Source organism: Lepisma saccharinum, chromosome 2 (genome assembly GCF_977018435.1).
Source record: "Lepisma saccharinum chromosome 2, izLepSacc3.1, whole genome shotgun sequence".
In the NCBI taxonomy this organism is placed as follows: domain Eukaryota; kingdom Metazoa; phylum Arthropoda; class Insecta; order Zygentoma; family Lepismatidae; genus Lepisma; species Lepisma saccharinum.
Window position 1 is genome coordinate 27,629,643 of NC_139230.1, and position 19,757 is coordinate 27,649,399.

The 19,757-nt window shown below is 37.3% G+C and overlaps 1 protein-coding gene across 1 annotated transcript in view; it reads right to left on the reverse strand.

Annotated features, from left to right (window-relative positions):
• Window positions 1-19,757, reverse strand: part of LOC145983968 (peregrin-like) — a 115,710-nt gene that overhangs the window by 10,536 nt on the left and 85,417 nt on the right. The window contains exons 22-26 of the mRNA XM_083117193.1: window positions 16,527-16,688; window positions 14,755-14,897; window positions 6,709-6,964; window positions 5,516-5,739; window positions 4,718-4,860 (exon numbers count right to left, since the gene is read on the reverse strand). Of these exons, the coding sequence (XP_082973319.1) occupies window positions 4,718-4,860; window positions 5,516-5,739; window positions 6,709-6,964; window positions 14,755-14,897; window positions 16,527-16,688 (928 nt within the window). The remainder of the gene's footprint in view (window positions 1-4,717; window positions 4,861-5,515; window positions 5,740-6,708; window positions 6,965-14,754; window positions 14,898-16,526; window positions 16,689-19,757) is intronic.

The window sequence follows — 19,757 nt, forward strand, 5'->3', positions numbered from 1 at the left end:
AAGAAGGCTAGAGAAGTAGTTAGTTAGTTATATCTATAAAAACAATAACAAAATTGCAGAATTTTGAACTCAATTACTAGCTATTTATAATAGATTGGATCCATAAAATTTTTGGCAGTTGTAGCAATAAACTTACATAACAGATACTGTTCAAATACTGATTTATATGACCAATCCATGATTTATCAGGTTGTGTACTAAATGTCTGTTTTTAAATTCCAGGTTTTTTCCAGGCTTGTCCAGGTCTCAATTTTTTTAAACAAAGAAAAGTTGTTAGTGTTAAGAAAACCTACCAGAAGGTCAGTTGAGAAAAATTTGCAGTAACTAACAAAAGCAAACTGAGTTCTCACCTTTAACTGCCGTGTAATTCATATCCCTTGGTAGTAGTATATTTTTTACATTTTGTTTTTACTACAAAAGTTCTAAATTCTGAGCATATGTTAATTTATATAATTACATGTTACTGCATATTCTTCTTGGACGAGGAATGGCCAGTTACTTTATTTTTACAAAATTTACTCATACATACTTGGTCATACCCAGGACCAAGCTTTCACTGACTTTCTCAAAATTAACGAATAAATCCCTTGAAACGCAGCATTCCCCCCAAAATGCAAGTGGAGGCAGTGACAGACTCTGCTGAGGTATCCCCGTGGTCACCACATACTCACAAAACATAAGCCCTTAAGTAAAGTGGACACATGTAGAGAAAATGGTAATTTTGAGAAAAATCCAGGTTTCTGGTTAAATTCCAGGCTTTCTCCAGATTATCCAGGTACAAAAGTAGATTCCAGGCTAATTCCAGGTTAGTAGACACCCTGTTTATTTATAACCAAATAGAAGTAGATAGATCATTGTGAGCTGTGGTGACCTAGTCTGTAGGTCACCTTGACTGCCACACAGGAAAACTAGTTTGATTTCCATGATAGGTGATGTAAGGTTGGAATCTTTCCAGCCTTATTCCTTCATAAAAGTAGCTCTGAGATTTATCCAGCCTCAAATAAATGGGAACCTGGAGGATAAAGGTGGCCGTGGTGTGGAACTGATCACATGGCTGAGATCCAGAATGTATGCATTCTTATCTCCACATCCGTGCTATGTGCATTCATGGCATAGTGCAATGTGCATGAGGAACTGTACCATACTTCCTTTGCAAAGTAATCACTAGAGCCTGGATTTATAAGCGAAATGCATATTCTTTTCCAGACTTCTAATGGTAAGAAGAAAGGTTCTACTTCATATTACATACCTTGATGAGATATTTAACTAAAGTTGAAAGTGCTTATAAATGCTTATTTCTGCAGGAAACAGTTATGCTTGCTTATTTTATGATTTTGGTTTAAAATAGTATATTTTACTCAAATCTGTCATATTTCAATCTTATTTCAATCACACTACGGCATCGGGATGACGAGATCAATGCTTCTAAATAGCACCATGAGAGAAACGACATTCAAAAAAAGGTACAGTGCATCCATAATCATTTTTCCAAATTACCTGATATTATAACACAGTTGAAAGCTCGAAATAATACATTGCAACATTTGCTTTCTCTTATTGATGAAATTTCAGTAACGTTGTCTTCGGAAACTCACGGTGTTGGTAAAATTGTGTCCGACAAGCTCAGTCAGGAATTACTGAAAAATCCCGGTTACAAAACACTGTGCCAAATTTATAAAAAGATTTCTGGTGAAGAAACAGACATTGAAGAGGATTCACCGAAGAAGAACTGTGGTGTTTTTCACATGCGCCTGTGATGTCATGCTATGTGGAAAGAACATTTTCACTGTACAAATCATTCTTCACTGACAGACGCAGGAGCTTCACAGAAAAAAATCTCAGGATGACCTTCCTTACATACTGTAACAGCTTTGAATAAGTTAAGAGATCTAATAAACATTTTTTTTCTTCAGATTTTCCTGTATTTGTTTATGATTATTTTGGTGCTTATTTCTTTAATTTTTTGTGCTTATTAACTTGCTTATTTTACTGTTTGATTGTGCTTATAAATCCGGGCTCTAGTAATCACAAATTATTGAGCACATTTGAGCATCAAATAGTAAAAGAATTAGAGAAATTATCCAACTATATTGTACATCAAGTTATTGAGCAGCGCAAAAAGGTTTTAATTGTTAACTGCACCACTAGGTGGACATACAGGTATTGGACAAAATAATGGAAACAGGAGTCAGAAGTGGGACATATTTTCAATGTGTCTGGTAACACTGAGCACAGCGGAAATCAACCTTCTCTTGTTTGTTGCAGGTAGTATGGACTGTGCACTGACAGTAGAGTGAGGCAGTGTGGTAGTGCACGTTGTTCAGGTGTAGTGAGTGACCAGTATAGCCGACCTGACGGAGTTTGAAAGAGGTCGAATTGTTGGTGCCCGTTTCACTGGAGCATCTGTGAGCAAAACAGCGAAGTTATGCGGTGTAACATGAGGCACGGTCTCGAAAGTCATGACTGCATGCACAGTGCACGGTTAAACAGGGTCTGCTAAGCACAATAGTGGTTGAAAGAAGAAGCTGCAGGAAAGGGACCACCGGGCCTTGAAGCGTATTGTGACGTTGCAGAAGAAAACAATGGCCTCCAAAGTGACTACAGAACTTAATCAGCACCTAAACACCCCATGTCATGCAAAACAGTGAGGCGGGAACTGCATCAAATGGGTATCCATGGCCGCGTTGCTATTGCCAAGTCCCTAATAACTGAGACGAGTGCTCGAAGGCAATGTGCATGGTGCAATGACCACAAAACTTGGACGTTGGAGGACTGGAAACATGTCATTTGGTCAGACTAGTCAACCTTTACCCTCTTCCCCACTACTGGATGCGTGTTTGTATGGCAAACACACTCGGCAGCATACGATGTAGACTGTCACCGCCCGACTGTCAAACATGGTGGCAGCTCTATTATGGTCTGGGGCACTATATCATGGTATTCGGCAGCCCCCTTGTCACATTACACGATCGGGTCTCACAAGCAGTGTATAGAGAACTCTTGGGTAACCAGATCCACCCAATGGTGCAAACCTTATTTCCAAACCAGAATGCCATCTTCCAGGATGATAATGCCCCCATTCATACTGCTGGCACTGCTCAACAGTGGTTTCCAGAGCATGCTGATGAGGTTCAACATCTTCCCTGGCCCACCCAGTCCCCAGATCTGAATATCATCGAGCCTCGGTGGGCTGTTTTGGAAACCATGGTTCGGCGTCGATTTCCACCTCCTTCGTCTCTACCTGAGCTGGGGGCTGTGCTGCATGAAGAATGGCTTCAAATTCCATTCACCACCATTCAGTACTTGTATCGGTCTATTCCGTCCCGAATCCAAGTTGTGTTGCATGCTAAAGGTGGCCCAACACTTTATTAATACATGATGTTCCAACTTTCGCAGGTGTTTTCATTATTTTGTTCAATACCTGTAGTGTGTTATGCACAGCAGTAATTATTAAAATGGTTCTAGAGAATGATCATGACACCCTCATTTTTCATTATGTGATGGTTTGAAAGAGACAGTTTCTAGGCAATCAAAGTGGATGAAATTATTGAACTTAAACAATTAATCAGCACTGAAATGCTTTCAATAATTGACGATGATGATCATGCACTTGAGACTTTTTCAAAAGTTGCTTACTTACATCCTTTTATAATTATATAAGTAGTTTTGTGGAACCTGAGGAAGAATGCTTATATCTAAATAGAAATTTTAGGTAGAAATTTAAAAAAGTACTGTTTAACCTGTGTACGCACTGTCAATGTCATCAATGTTTCAAAGGCAACATTGCAGTATTACTGACGGAGACAACTCCAGGCAGGTAAAAGAGTAGAAGCAAACAATAAAGCAACCCAGGACTGATTCAGTAACTGTAGAGCAATGGTATGATATGCTATGAACCCAGGTTCAAATCCTGCTTGAGACTACATTTTCATCTTATGTGTGCACCATATTATAAAGGGCATAAAGCATTAGTGCTTGACCCAATGGCATGCATATTTCGCTTTCGACGAAAACAAAAAATGTGAAATAACCTGCTGTAATGTTCATTTTTCATGTTTCTGAAAGGTGTGAGGTTTATTTTCCTACCCTGTTTTGTCACGAAATGATGCGAAATGAACTGCAAAATGCAAAATTGACCCTTAAACAAGAAATTTACAGTTTTTTTTACCGACACAACACTTTCCGAAGTCAGTATTATCCTGTGAGTTATGCAATTCACGGAAAATTGTTTAAATCTACTGTAAATATTTGAGAAGCAAAAATGGACCCCTTTACACAGGAATAAACATAATGCTCTGGAACTACATAAATGTGCTTTCAGAAGGGATATGCTAACTTAAAACTGCATAAGTGCAGTTTTTAAATCAAACTAAGGATTATATTCACAATTTTAAAACCAAAATGTCATTTTATGTACCACTTTTGATGTGATTTTTCACCACTATAACTGCTTTTGAACCAGAAATTGACCATTTATGTAACAAAATTTTGCTTTTTTATTTACCAAAATACATGCCTCTACCAACGGGTCATCTGACAAGAGTAGAAAGACTACTAGTACTATTTACAATTGCATGCTACTCATGCGATTGCACTAATCAACATGTTATCAAAACACTAACACATTTGGTGTTAAAAAGGGCTCTGCAAGGTCAAAAGTTGTTAACCTAGAGGCATGATTAACAAAAAAATATGATCAACTGACAAGAACACTCACCAGGTACGCTTCGTGTCAAAAAACAGAACGAGAAATACAGGTTCTTTATAATTATCAGATAGAGCAAGAACATCATCGGGTGGAGCTGGGATTGGCACCCCATTATGAAAATACCCAGTTTTGGGCATCTTTGGATTTATAATCTGAAAAATAAATGAACATAACAATAAAAACATTTATTATTTGCAACAAGTAACAACAAAATGCAATAAACACAAATTAATCTTCAAGGAAACATACTGTACTGCTCTTATAATGCAAGTTTTTACATGAATTTCATGCTCAATTCATTCAAAATATGAATAAAAAAGATGTATGAAAATATTCTATTTCAACATATTACCAGGGAACAAATTAATTACCATTGATCAAAAGTTAAACCAATATATATATTGGGAGTACCATATTTATAAAATAACAAAGGAAGACATATTTAACTCACTACTTAAAACTGCTAATCAGAATGACATAACTCTAAAATATTCAACCAAGCTGTAATAACAACATTGTAACTGAGCATTAATTGTGGCTGTTTCATAGATGATAGCAACATTATATATGGCTGAGATATTTCCACATAAACAATCTTCAATTGAAAAACTAGTCTTGTGAACATTTTTGCCTGAATAGAGAACAGACAGAGTTAAAATCATATTGTCTTGCTATTGTCTAAAAGCAGATACTTCTGGCTTTCTAATAAGGTATAACTAAATATTTTAAAGATTTAAACAAAAGTGTAAAATACTCTACTACCCACTTTATCTACTAGGAAAAAGACAAAAAAAAAAAAAAACATACCAATGCAGGATACCACGGGTATCCCCGACACTTTGCCCACACCAGGTCCAAAGGTTCCAAGGGGATTTTGTTATGAGGATTATAAGAGCCTTCATCACCTGATGATGTGGATGTTGAGTCTCCTGTAAGTTCACCTGCATGACTAGATGTCTCGGTATCACTGGTCAATGATGTGCTTGATTCTGATTCTGAATGTGTCTCGTCGTCAGTCCATTGTGGGATTTCTGTTAACAAATGAAGAATTCAGTAAGTTAATCAAGACCTGAAGATCACTTCTATCTTACATGTGCTTCAGAATATTTTAGACATGCACACAGGAATAAGATTTGAAACTAAAAATCAATGAAGGGATGATCTTGGTTTTACAAATAAGTTTAGATTTTATTAATACTTCTCAAAGTAAACTGTTAAGCAAAACTGAAAATATATATAACAATTAAGTCCGATTAATCATGGCAGAAATAAGATTATGATGAAATATACAATGGGTCTCATAAATATTTATTTCTTATGGTTAATTCCAATCAAGAACCTATCAATCGAAAGTATTTTGAAAGTATATTTGTGTCCTGGGACACAAAGAACAATCGCTCAAATAGAGTTGGAAATGGTTGGACTTCTTTTGGCTCCCCCTGGAAAAATTCCAACTTGAAATCAACCACTCTGGGAAATGAACCCAGGTCTCCTGTGTAACAGTCAGATGTCCTACTAACTGGACTACTGCAACTCAAATTCCCAGAAGGTATTGGGTCTAAAACTGGAAGATGATTCGAGCACACGGAGAGGGAGAGGGGCTGCCAACCGATTCTTTGATTCCCATATAATATGAAATGCTTGCACTTTAAAGTTTTACAATACTGAGTCTTTTGGGAGAACAAGTACAAATGTAATCTACAAAGAATGGTAAAGCACTCATTGTGTACTGAAACATGCCATGAAGGTACATAAGGAAAGCGGAAGTAGGACCCACACACTTTCGATCTCAGCCATAGTAAAGGTGATGTGATCAGCACAATACTCCAGCTGCCTTTATATCTTAGGGTTGTCTCAGGTTAGATGCTGATTGAGCCCTAGAATCATTTATGCAAGGATATTGTCAAGAAAAATTCCATCTCAGATCACACTTCCTGGGTTTCCTGTGTACCACGTGCCATATGCATCTTCATGGTATGGTGTGATCACTAAGATCTTACCTTTCTTACTGCGGTATACTTTAAAGCTATCACCAGAAGATGGAAGTTCGGGAGTCTTGGGATCATTTGTTGTTGTCGATGTTTGTGCAGGAAGGGCAGTGCTACTGGGATGAGTTGAACTCGAGTCTGAAAATCTTCGCCTCTTTCGGACAAGCATAGGCGAATCGGACTGTGAAGAAGAAGTACTTGCATTCTCAGCTTTCTTTCTGGACCTACCCTTTGATCTCTTGGTAAAAACTTTTGGCCTAACAGGTTTCTGTTAAATAAAAACATAAGTTATAAATATATTACATACACAAACTTTATGTAGCAACAAATCTTTTAACCTTTTCAGATGATGTACATTAAATCAAACTGTTCTTGAGCATGAAAATTTCCTGCTTCATACACAAGACTATATGCAATCATGACATGTTGGAAAATGTACAGATATTTTGTTGATACTTCATTAATATCTCATAACTTCAGACATTATGGAGAAAGAATTATAAACAGTAAGTTACAGAACAGCTTTCAATGAAGTTTCATGTTCACAGTTGACACAGTGGTTTCAACCTTCCTCTTTTCCACCTGTTCCATTTGTATGATACAATATGTTTCAAACTTAGTGTTAGGGAGAATTCACACCGAAGAAACACGCGACATGCAACACGAGTGTTTCACACCGAAGAGGCAAGATGCATGTGGCAAGTGACACTGGTTTCTTTGCTCACTTTGCATGATGGTACCGATATAATTGCATTAATCAGTTTATTAGTCACCCGAAAATAACGTAACAAGAGACATAGTTACATGTAAATTGCATTGTAAAATCTGTGTAAGTTATTGAAACTTGGGAGAGGCATGTTGTGCACGAGAAAACTGAGAAATAATATGCACTGACCTCAAACTGTATACACTAGACTTCTCAGCCTGAATAAAGCGAATACCTAAACACTAGAGAAATGGTTCTCCAACCTTCGTGAAACCATGTCACCGTATTTTTTTAAGTCAATGCCCTTAGCCGAAGAATTTTCTTCATAAATCTTTACAGTATTTAAGATTTTATGCATGAATTAACATGTACCTATGAAATTAAATATTGATAAATAAATTCTAGCATAATCATAAGAGTAATAATAGTTTGATTACGTGTGTAGGATTGTTGACAAATATAAAAATATGGAAGACAAAGTGGTAACGTCTTCTCCTTGTAATTAAGTGATTCCGGGTTCGATAACCGGGGAGGCACCAGGCAGATCCAGTTCTGATTAGTCTATTTGTGCATAAAATGGACTTAAAAACGAAAACTCACAACTCAAATATGATATTGGGATTATGATAGTTGTCAACCAGTTTCAGCAGAACAAATCGGTGCTCAGTATAGATGATACGAGGGCATGGTATCGGGTCGTGGCACGGCGGTTGAAAAACAATGCACTAGAGTACTTTATCATGCTGACTAATATATTTTGGACTAAAGTGCCTCCATAAGCTGACTTTTTCAAATAAAGGAAGTCATGCAAATGGCCAAAACACGGCCTCTTTTCACGATGTTGAAGGCAAATTACAGCCGATAGATAACTGCATCAAAAAACTTGATAAATCAAAATTAATGCTGTGTTTAAATCTTAAAACAATGTTAAAACATTGTACATATTGATACTTTATTATATCAACAAATTAGAGGTTCAAACATAATGGCGGTTGGTCTCTCTTCTAGAGTCTAAATACAGCTCGTTAGAATGAAGCATTCGCTGCGCATGCGTGAACAACAAACTGAAGCAACACGATTCACGGTATTGAGAAAACGGCACAGTCCGAGAGGCACGTAAGCAACACGCGACATGTGCATCTTGCCGTGTCTCTTCGGTTTGAAAGGTTGCATTGATTACTGAGTGTTGGCTTCCAAGTGACACGTGTCTCGTGTTGCATGTTGTGTGTCGCGCGTCGCATGTTTCTTCAGTGTGAATTCTCCTTATCACTAGCAGCAAAATCAAGTACCAGTAAAGAATCATGAACTGCGAAAAAATAACCTTGTACTACAAAATAAATAGATAGAAAGGAAACTTTCAGATTTCCCAATGAGTTCTCCCAAACTGAAAGTTTGAGTACAGCTAAATTACATATGACCACCATGTGGAAATACAAAATGTATATCAGACTGTTAATTATTAGTGTTGGGACAGATTAACCCCTAAAGTGTGGATTCCTGGGTTCAATCGCCGGTGGAGACACATTGCAGGGTGCTTAAAAACCCACTTTAAATGGTAGGTTAAGTCCCAATTAGACAAAGTGGACTTTTTTCAACTTCTTCCTCTTCTGCTGATGTTTTTGTTTTTACTACATCTAGCATAATCTCACAATCTAGTTTATGCCAATACAAAGCATATATACTGTATTTACATGTATAATGTGCACCCTGGTTTTGATGGGGAAAGTAACAAACAATTACGTCCCATACATAATGTGCAGTACAACTGAGGTTCAAGAAAAGGTTTTCTTATTTGTAGGCAGTAAAGCTGTTGCTATGTCGATCAAGAGTGAATATTCTCTTGTGTAAACAATAAGTTACCAACCCACGCCAGCTCCCCCCTATTGTGTTTAGCATCCATGGATGTCCGGAAGGGGGTGGGGCATGACCCCCTGGAAAACGAAAGTCAACCAAAAATTATATATTTCACACAGGAGAGCGTCTGTAGATTTGGTTGTTTTTCTTTGCCTCCCACCACCGAATTTGTGCTTTGGAATGACAGTCAGAGGCAGCCCTCTGGCAGCTGCCAGTACCTTCATTATGGTTGATTTTGCACGACCTGTTTGTTTACATATCGTCTTTATCGGGACGTTTTCACTTCGCCATGCAATAATACTGGCTTTTTCCACACTACTACAGTACTTTCCCGGCATATCACAAATACACCTGTCCAGTAGTCAAATATCCAACACAAATACAGTAGGAAAATATCCAACACAAAGTGCACCACACAAAAACACAGCAATTTATCACACACACTACAGCAGAAAGTCACCCTTCCTGTGTCAACTAACAATACGAAATGAAATGAACTAGCTTATCAGCAGTAATACACTGTTGCCAGATGCATTCATGCAGAAACAATTCCATGTTTGAAACAAAACAACACTAGATACAGGGCTACAAAGTGATAGACCGCTTACTACGGCAGATTTCACATGAGGTCCAAAGTCATTTTGCGGCTAGTGTATAATTTCATTTCAGCCAAAATAATATATGTTAATTATTGCATGAACGTGATAACTTCAAATTGAAGCAATGTTTTTTGATGCGAGAACACCATTATGGGGAAAATGTGCCTTGCTTGCCCCTCCCTGGAAAAAATCCTGTGGATGTCCATGTTAGCATCCCAAAGCTTATGCTCTTTAACCATTTTATTTATTCTGTAATAGTAGAAAGTGAGATCATAATTACCTTATGGATTTGCAGTGCTCAGGAAGATATTTTCTATTATTTCTTGCTCAACAAATACCACTGATATGCATCCCATGTGATGGGAGATGCATGTTCAAATTCTGCCAGAACGGCGCTGCTTTTCTTGGTGTCACAGAACATTACATTACAAAGTGACAAATCGTGGTTTGATTGATTGAAGTTTATTTTACTTCACGTTTTGTGCCTCTTGGCTAATTTGCGAAGATGAGGATGAGTGATGAAACTGATGAATGGACATTCACAAACAACCAAGCCAAAGCGGGATTCGAACCTGGGACCCTTGGACAAATCGTGAAAAATGACCTTTAAACTTTTATACGTGGTTTTGCTCATTCCTTCTTTCCTTTTTCTAATAAAACTTCAAAAAATATTAGCGTAACATTTATATGAGGCACATTCAGGACCCTCAAACTAGCAGTTAGCAGAACAAGATTTCATCCATTAAGGCATTTACACACTCCATATATATATATATATACAAATTATGAAGGAGACAGTAAACACTTACCACACGAATAGAAATAATTCAATATTTCGCGATCTGAGTCACATTTTCAAGAAGGAAGATAAAAGATCGATGACACTTTGAGTAGAGGCACAGAATACTGACCGTAGCGTCTCTACGGTCAGTGTTGCCAGAAACAGTTGATAGGAAACACGAAGTACTTTAGCCAGTGTTTACTGTAAGGTGGGTGGGTAGTTTCGGGGAGGAGAGGAAAGTGTTACTGGTTGGCTAGGTTGAGTCCGGGGGGTATAGTGGCGTGCATGCCTGCGGAAAGATGTGTCGGAGCGGGGGGGGGGGGGGGGTAAAAGATGGATGATGGCAACACGGAAGCCGTTATTGAAGGTGGTGTTATGGCTGTTGGTGTGGATGGCAACTGTGAAATCGGAGTTTTGGGTGGAGGAACGGTGATTATTTATCCTTAGATTCAAGGGGGTGGAGGTTTCGCCTAGGTAGAAGTTGCTGGAGATTTGGCAGTAATACATTTTAATTATTATTTTCTTTTCCCTTATCTTCTCTTTCATCCAAATTAACATAAATACCATAACACTCCTTCATTTTGTGATGAGCTAATTTCAATCGCATTGCACATTAGTGTCACCATCTTGAATAAAATACTGTTGCCATATTCAGAAACTGCACAATTTAAATTTTATGATATATCACATGATAGGGTTCCGTAAACATGAAGAATCAATGCAAGTGTCACAAAATCATGGAATGACCCTGTACGGTTTCATGTTAGCTTTCCAAATTATTCTATGCATAATATGCAACACAGTTTTTTGGGAGGGAAATTTTGAAAAAAAAAAAAGTGTGCATTATACATGAGTAAGTACGGTAAATGTCCTCTGCACTGCAACAGCACATTAGCAGATGGTGTATTAAGGGATTAACCAGTATCCTATTGGTATCACCAGTATCCTATTAATATCTGGCTGTCAGCCCAACATATTTCCATAAACAGGCTCATATTTACTACACAATTCTGCCATTCTGTCACTGTTTAGACGGAAGTTGTAATTCATGTACTCTGGTTTCATAAAGTACATACACAGTATCTTTTCCCTATTTAAGGCAAATCTCACTGGAGTTGCCTCATTACTAGGGGCATGCATATTTCGTTTTTGACGAAAAAACGAAATTTGAAAAAACACATTGTAGTGTTAATTTTTCATGTTTTTGAAAGGTCTGAGATGCATTTTGTGACCATGTTTTGTCACGAAATAATGCAAAATTAACTGCAAGAAGCGAAATTAACTCTTAAACACGAAATTTAGGGTCTGAATTATCCTGAGATTTATGCAATTCCCGGAAAATTGATTAATTCTGCTGTTAATATTAGAGAAGCAAAAATGGACTCCTTTACACAGAAATAAACTTAATACTCTGATAACTACATAAATGTGCTATTAGAAGTGAAATGTTAATTCTGTGGAATAAGTGTAGTTTTTAAATCAAATTTAGGATTATATTCACAATTTTAAAACCAAAATGTATTTTTATATACCACTTTTCATCCAATTTTTCACCACTATAACACCGATATTTTATTTTACGAGGGTGGTTTGAAAAGTTCTCGGAATCACCACCAGATGTAAGTGCTAGGACAACGAGGTTCCCGCATAGTAATAGGCCATCCTTTATTAATAAACACGTGGCACGTCAGTGTTCTGGGTAGAGATCTGTGGTGCGGACGTCACTTTGTAGTTGTTCCTGTGCAGTGCTTTGTGAAGATGGAAAAAATCGAGATTCGAGCGGTGATTAAGTACTTCGTAAAGAAAGGTATGAAAGGAAAGGACATTCATGCCGATTTTCTGAACACACTGGGGGACTCTGCTCCTTCATATTCAACTGTTGCATAGTGGACAAATGAGTTTAAATTTGGTCGGGACAGCTTAGAAGATGATCCACGTAGTGGTCGCCCAAAATGTGCTACTACCCCAGAAATTATTGAAAAAGTGCATAAATTGGTCATGGAGGATCGCCGACTGAAAGTGCGTGAAATTGCTGAAGCTATAGGAATGTCATCCGAACGGGCGTATCACATTTTAACAGTTGAATTGGATATGAGAAAATTATCTGCAAGATGGGTGCCGCGACTTTTAACACAGGACCATAAACGCATCAGAGTGGACATTTCCGAACAATGTTTGACTCGTTTTAAGAGAAACCAAACAGATTTTTTGCACCGGTTTGTGACGACAGATGAAACGTGGGTCCACTACTATACCCCAGAGACAAAACAACAGTCAAAACAGTGGAAACATGTTGATTCACCACCACCAAAGAAAGCAAAGGCAATATGGTCGGCCGGAAAGGTAATGGCGTCAGTGTTTTGGGATGCGAAAGGGATTCTGTTGATTGATTATCTTCCCACTGGTCAAAAAAATTACGGGACAATACTACGCTAACCTCCTCAACCAACTAAAGCATAAGATACGGGAAAAGAGACCAGGTTTGGCAAGAAAGAAAATCATCTTGCATCAGGACAATGCGTGCCCTCACACAAGTGTCGTTGCCATGGCAAAAATTCATGAACTTGGTTACGAATTGTTGCCACATCCGCCTTATTCGCCTGATTTGGCTCCCTCAGACTTCCATCTTTTCCCCAAACTCAAAAGTTTCCTCGGTGGACGGAGATTCTCTTCAAAGGAAGAACTAATAGCCGAAGTTGACACATTTCACAGGCCTACAGGCCTGGAGGAATCTAATTTTCGAGATGGGATCAAGGCATTGGAACATCGCTGGACCAAGTGCATTAGTGTACAGGGAGACTACATTCAAAAATAAAAAAAATCACTGTTGTAAGTCGTTTCTTTCTACTCCATTCCGAGAACTTTTCAAACCACCCTCCTATTTACCGCTTTTGAACCCGAAATTGACTCAGTTTTTGTACCGAAATTTTGCTTTTTTATTTACCAAAAATATGTGCCTCTACTCATTACCTTCATTGCTTCAAGAGGTCAAAGAACTATCATGGTTCTTCATGTAATGTTCACCAATTAATATGAGACTGGTATATACAGTTGAGACTGCTTTATACATAAGACAGTTCTGCGTAATTCTGTTTTATATGTAAATTACTGTAGGTCATGGCAAAATATACTTTAAAAACATGTTAATTAAACCATATTTGTACATAATGCATTTGTATGTAATTGAGTGTTTTACCGATACCAATACCCGATATTCTATCGATCCGATATAATATAATATTAGAAATGGTCCTTGAAGAACCTGAAATGTTCATTGATCTCCTTAATAAATGTCTGTTTCAAGGTGACTGCAGTGCAAAAGAAGTTGAACATTTATACAATTACTTTTTTAGAAAGTAGGGCATGAAGATTACACAAAAATTACAACAAAATGGCAGAATTTTACACTAAATTATCAATATATCAGATCGGTAAAATAATTGGTAACTTTATCGATACACTGATATGCCTGTATATCGGCTGATACCGATTAATCGGTCCCATCCCTAATTTATACATAACCAAGCTACAACAATGTCACAAAGTGACAGTTGCTACTTGTCGGCCATGGAAAACAGTAAGGGGAAAAGTTACATGCTTGACCAGAAAGTAAAATTTATACGAGACGTGGACGCGAATCCACATAAAACTAAAACTGAAATAGCTGCAGATTTAGGCATCGCTTATACCACCTTTGCACAGTTATTAGTAAAAGTATTTATATCAGTTCATTTCTAATTTTTATTCATTTCAATAAACCTTTAATCTATTTTATTTAGTGTAGTCACTTCATAAGACATACAGTAAGAAATTGGTATACAAGTCTGCATGTATAATTTACATTACATCTGGTTATCCTTCTGCAAATATAATTTATTAAGATTTATGTACTGTATAAAATTTGTACTTGTATTCTTTATGCAATTATTAGTGTAGTTGTTTTTACTGTTTCTTTCTTCTTGTTATATTGTATTATTGGATTGTTATTACTCTGTGTAGACCTATTGTAATTTGAGCCAGACCTCCGTTATATTTGATAAATAAATGAACCTTAATATTTATATGCATTGCAAAGTATGATGGAAAATTAACAGAAACTAAACAATAAAAGAACTTACCGAAAATCCTCCAGCAGCCTTTTTTTTGAACAACACAGCTGTTCTGCGATTGACACCCGTGGTAGATCCTAAAGCAGCTTGCACTTCACTAGGCTCAACAGAAACTGTGGTTGTTGCACTACCTTCCAGTTGCTGATCTGGTTCTGTAAATAAAAGGTGTTGACTATAGCAGAACACATAACAAGTAACCATTCAGATTTATCACATTTCTATACTAATTATAAATGGTACGACAAGGCATCAGTGTAACATTTAATTTTTGGGACCCAGGAAATAATATATGTAAATATAAGAACTAAGTACTTTCTTCATCTACTTTATTAGTTGGGAACTATCACTTACAATAAGATACTGTATTCTACTTTCGAAATGCATGAGCACTGTGGAACCTCGAGTTTACAGTCCAAGATTTTACGTTTTCCTGCTTATTACCTTTAGTCATCCAGGTTCCAGGAGAAGGCCATGTTAAATAATACAACGTTCAACTGTATCTTGTGTTTGCCACAATTCCATTTCCCACTTTATAAGTTTTCCTGACTGTACCATCATAAAACTTGCCAGAAGACTGTTCCATTGGTTGGACAACTTCTTCCTCCCCTTCTCCTCTTCCTTGCTTTGCAACAGTTTCATTCACCAAGTGACATACAACTTCCATGCTTTTCATGTGAGAGGATGGGGACAAGAGGCATGGTTGAGTGGGGGGAGAGGCACACAAGTTGCACTTATAACACCTCCATTGACAGACAGATAGGAAAATGAAACTTCTTATATTCCCTAGTGAAGTAGAAATTGCTCAAGCCTTCTGCCTTAAGCTGTTGTACATCGGGAAACATAAGTGAGGAGGCAGAAGGGTGCAGCAATGTTTTCTGGGGTGGCAGCCAAAATTTAGTACACATCTAAATACCATACAGAACTGAATAATTGGACTAGAAGTTATAGTTATCTAGATTTTCTTGTTTGCCTGGGGAGTCAAGACTGGTAAACAGGAGGAGGAAGGGGGAGGGGGTTAGTACCTGCCTCCTTTGACATCATCATTTCTGGTGTTGTAATCACTAAAAAGTGCTGAGTGTTTCAACTCCAATTTTCCTCATAAGTGCACATAGGTAGTTAAGGGTGAACATGGAAGTGAGACCCTCTTAATTGTGAAACAATTAGTATGTGGGTAAAAAGTGACAATCCATCCTAGTCTCCTTTGTTTATATACATCAAACAATAGTCAGTCAGGAAAAAAAATAAGTGACTCATGGCGCAACAGCCCTTGAGGGCCAAGGCGTACCTACCGACTGCCGGCGTCACTCCCACCTGCCAAGGCGAGAGATCATCCAACCAGATATGGGGTGACATGTGGTCGACACAATGAACCCCCAGTCAATGTTGTAGGTTTCCCTGACCAGATTATGCTACTCAATCGTAGCCCCCCAATTTCCTCATCATGGTGAGTGGCCACCTGTCCCATACACAGGCTGAAATCTCAGGAGAAAATTTGTTATGCTTCCACTAGGAGACTTGAACCTGTGTGCGTTCCATAGCCAGAGCCCAAAGCATAACACTTTAGACTGCACGGCCACAGTTTAGGACACAATCTTCCTATATTTCCAGTATTAATCCCACTTTACAGAAAGGGTCAAAACATAATTTATTTGTAATCACTTAATCTCGCATACATGTACAACTAAATAACAAATCTGAAGAACTGCTATTGTATATTTCAACAGTGTTGTATATTTTATGTGTGAAAAAATTACATGTTACTACCATGAGATATACTGTACCTTTGAAAACTGATGTAGTGGATGACACCTCCATTTCCGACTGAGATCGCCTTGAAGTTCGAGATAGTCCAGTTTTGTTATTCTGCTCATTTGGCTCATCTCTTCCAAAAGATATGCGGATCGGATTCACCATCAACACAGATGATGAACGTTCTCCAGAATCTAATTTTTCACAAAGGAAATAAAACACATGGAAACAGTCATTATTGTATTGAGATTATTTTCATGACCATCATAAACTGATTACAAAGTATTTCACATTTCTCACATGAATAAGTAAAATTCTCTACATGTAGGATGACAGCAAAATACCTGGTGTTTCATAAATAGTTGAACTTATGTTAACAAAACCAGTCCAGAATGAATGAGGAACTCAAACAGTTTTTTTAACACCTAAAATGTTCAATGTATGCACCATGGGTGGCATGGCATGCATAAACATGATAATCTATTTCTTGCAACACTCACATCAACATAGGCCTGTCAATAGTGTCCATCGCTGTGATAATATGCTCCCTTGGGGCTACTATATCATGTGGCATCTGTGACAGGAACACCCTGTCTTTGATGAAACACCACAAAAAGAAGTCATGCGCAGTAAAGTTCTATGATCTTGGAGACTGAAACATTGCACAAAACACTGAGAGTGATGTGGTTGATTTTAGTGTTGCCTAGCAGCAGGGATATGAACTCACAGCTTAACAAAACATGCACACACAAACAATTTGTGTTCCTATCCTGTTGATGCATGCCGTGTCACATTGAACATTTGTAGGTGTTAAAAAAAAAACTGTTTGTGTTCCTCATTCATTCTGGAGTGGTTTCATGAATGAAAGTTCAATAGTTTACTTGCAATCAATTTTTGTAAGCCCTCAATTATTTATGAAACACCTGGTATATAGAAGGAACATTATGCATCACCACAGAGTTACGCATGGTGTGTTATTGTTGAGTATGTTTTTTAAGTCCAATGCATGCATATAAAGGCTAATCAGGTCTGGACCTACAGTCTTAAGTAGGATCTGAACCACTATATATCCACTGTGTATCAAACTCAAAACCCTTTGTTTACAGGGTGATGACATCATCACTACACCATCAGGAGAGTCCATAGTACACTGCCTTAATAGTATGTAGACCATTGACACTTGTCATCTTGAATTCAGGTCCACAATTTCAAATGTAAACAGAGGTAAGTGAGAGACCAAACATATGTAGTTTTCAAGACAGACATTGCAATAGACCGGTTTTCATTACCTGCATTTGTGTGAAAGTTATCATGCATGAAAGGTGAGACATAATGAATTTGCCAATCGATTTTAAATCATTCTTTTTCTTTTCATCAACCACAGTCCCCTGTTGTTTTTGGGTACCATTTGAGCCATAACTTCATAATTTTGTAGTTTATGAGGGGAATGGTGTGTATGTAGGGGGGGGGGGTACCACATCACCAATATTGTGACTACAATAACTGAAGCAAATTTTGAGGTTTGAAGCTCAAATTCAGAAAACAACTACATACATTTGATAAACAATTTTGTATTGCATTGGAGTAAAATCAATCATGGCATCTGGAGATGGTAGACTTCAACTAGAAAATTTTGGAAATGAACTTGGCCCAGTTGATGCTTCACAGATTGATTGATTGATTGACTTAGGTTTTCTCCCACTTTTGGCTAATTGCAACAATGAGGATAAATATGATGAAACTGAAGTGAAACTTACAAAGAGCATCCATGCCTAGGTTGGGATTCGAACCCAGGACCCCAGACATGGTAACACACTGTGCTAACCACTCTGCCATGTAGATTGGCAAGATGATGCTTCATAGAGATATTCTTCATATACAGATGCTTGGGTGTAACCAGATGAAGAGTGAGGATAGTCCACAGTGGTGATTGGTTGGATAAATATCAGGCAAAGAGTTGGAACTACGAATGGTGGATGGGTAAGGAGGTATTAGATGGTTCCAGGAGCTATGTTTGCATCATGCATGGTTGATACATAAGATATCTTCCAAAGATTTTCTGGAAGAGGTGCCAATAGATGGAGGGTGTGGTTGTGTGGCTATGTTCAAATCTGAGTTTTGTGTGGAGGAGTAGTGGTTATTTATTCTGAGGTTGAGGGTGGGAAAAGTTTCTCCCACGGAAAGCCACCACAATTGGAAGTCTGCTATTTAATATTGGACTGGTGGAATATCAGAATTTGAAATCAATGTTTCATAATTATTGATCACCACTTGTGGTTGCATATCAGTTCAGTATTTTGCAGCTTGACTGCATCATCAGAGGAGACTGCAGGTTGGCATTGTTGAGGTTATCAAATTCACTAATGTCATTTCCACTGAGAGGTGTTTGCTCATGAGTAGAGACACATTTTTTTCAGTAAATATAAAATCAAAACTTTGGTACACAAACAGTCAATTTCGGGTTCAAAAGCAGTATATAAAATAGAATTTCGGTGTTATAGGGGAGAAAAATCAGATCAAAAGTTGTTTATAAAATTACATTTTGGTTTGAACATTGTGAATATAATCCTAAATTTGATTTTAAAAACTGCACTTATTATACAAAATAAACATATTGCTTCTAATAACACATTTACGCAGTTACTAGAGTATTAAGTTTATTTCTGTAAGGAGGAGTTCGTTTTTACTTCTCAAATATTTACACCAGAATTAACCAATTTCCTGTGACTTGCATAACTCACAGGATAATTCAAACTTCAGAAAGCGTTGAGCCCATAAATAAACTCTAATTTTCATGTTTAACAGTCTATTTCACATTTTGCAGTCCATATCGCGACAAAACAGGGTAGGAAAATGAACCTCATATCTTACAGAAACATGTAAAATTAACATTACAATGTGTTATTTCACATTTCGTGTTTTCGTCAAAAAAGAAATATGCATACCTCTACTCATGAGGCTCTCTCAATATGACCAGATTTACAATTTAATTTTAAAATGCTACAAATATCTATACCTTAATACCTAAAAATTAATCTTGTAAAAAGTGTAAGTGCCACTAGATTCTTTCAGAACTTTTCATATACTCTAATATGTAATTTATTGAACACAAATATCCTCAAAATTTAATCTCAAAGTGAAACAAATAAGTGACTACTGGCAAAATAAGATGTTTAAAATCTTAAGAAGTTGACACAAATGCTAGCACCGGTGTCTGAGCAAATATTCTTCACATGGATTGTTTCACTGCAATAAATATATTT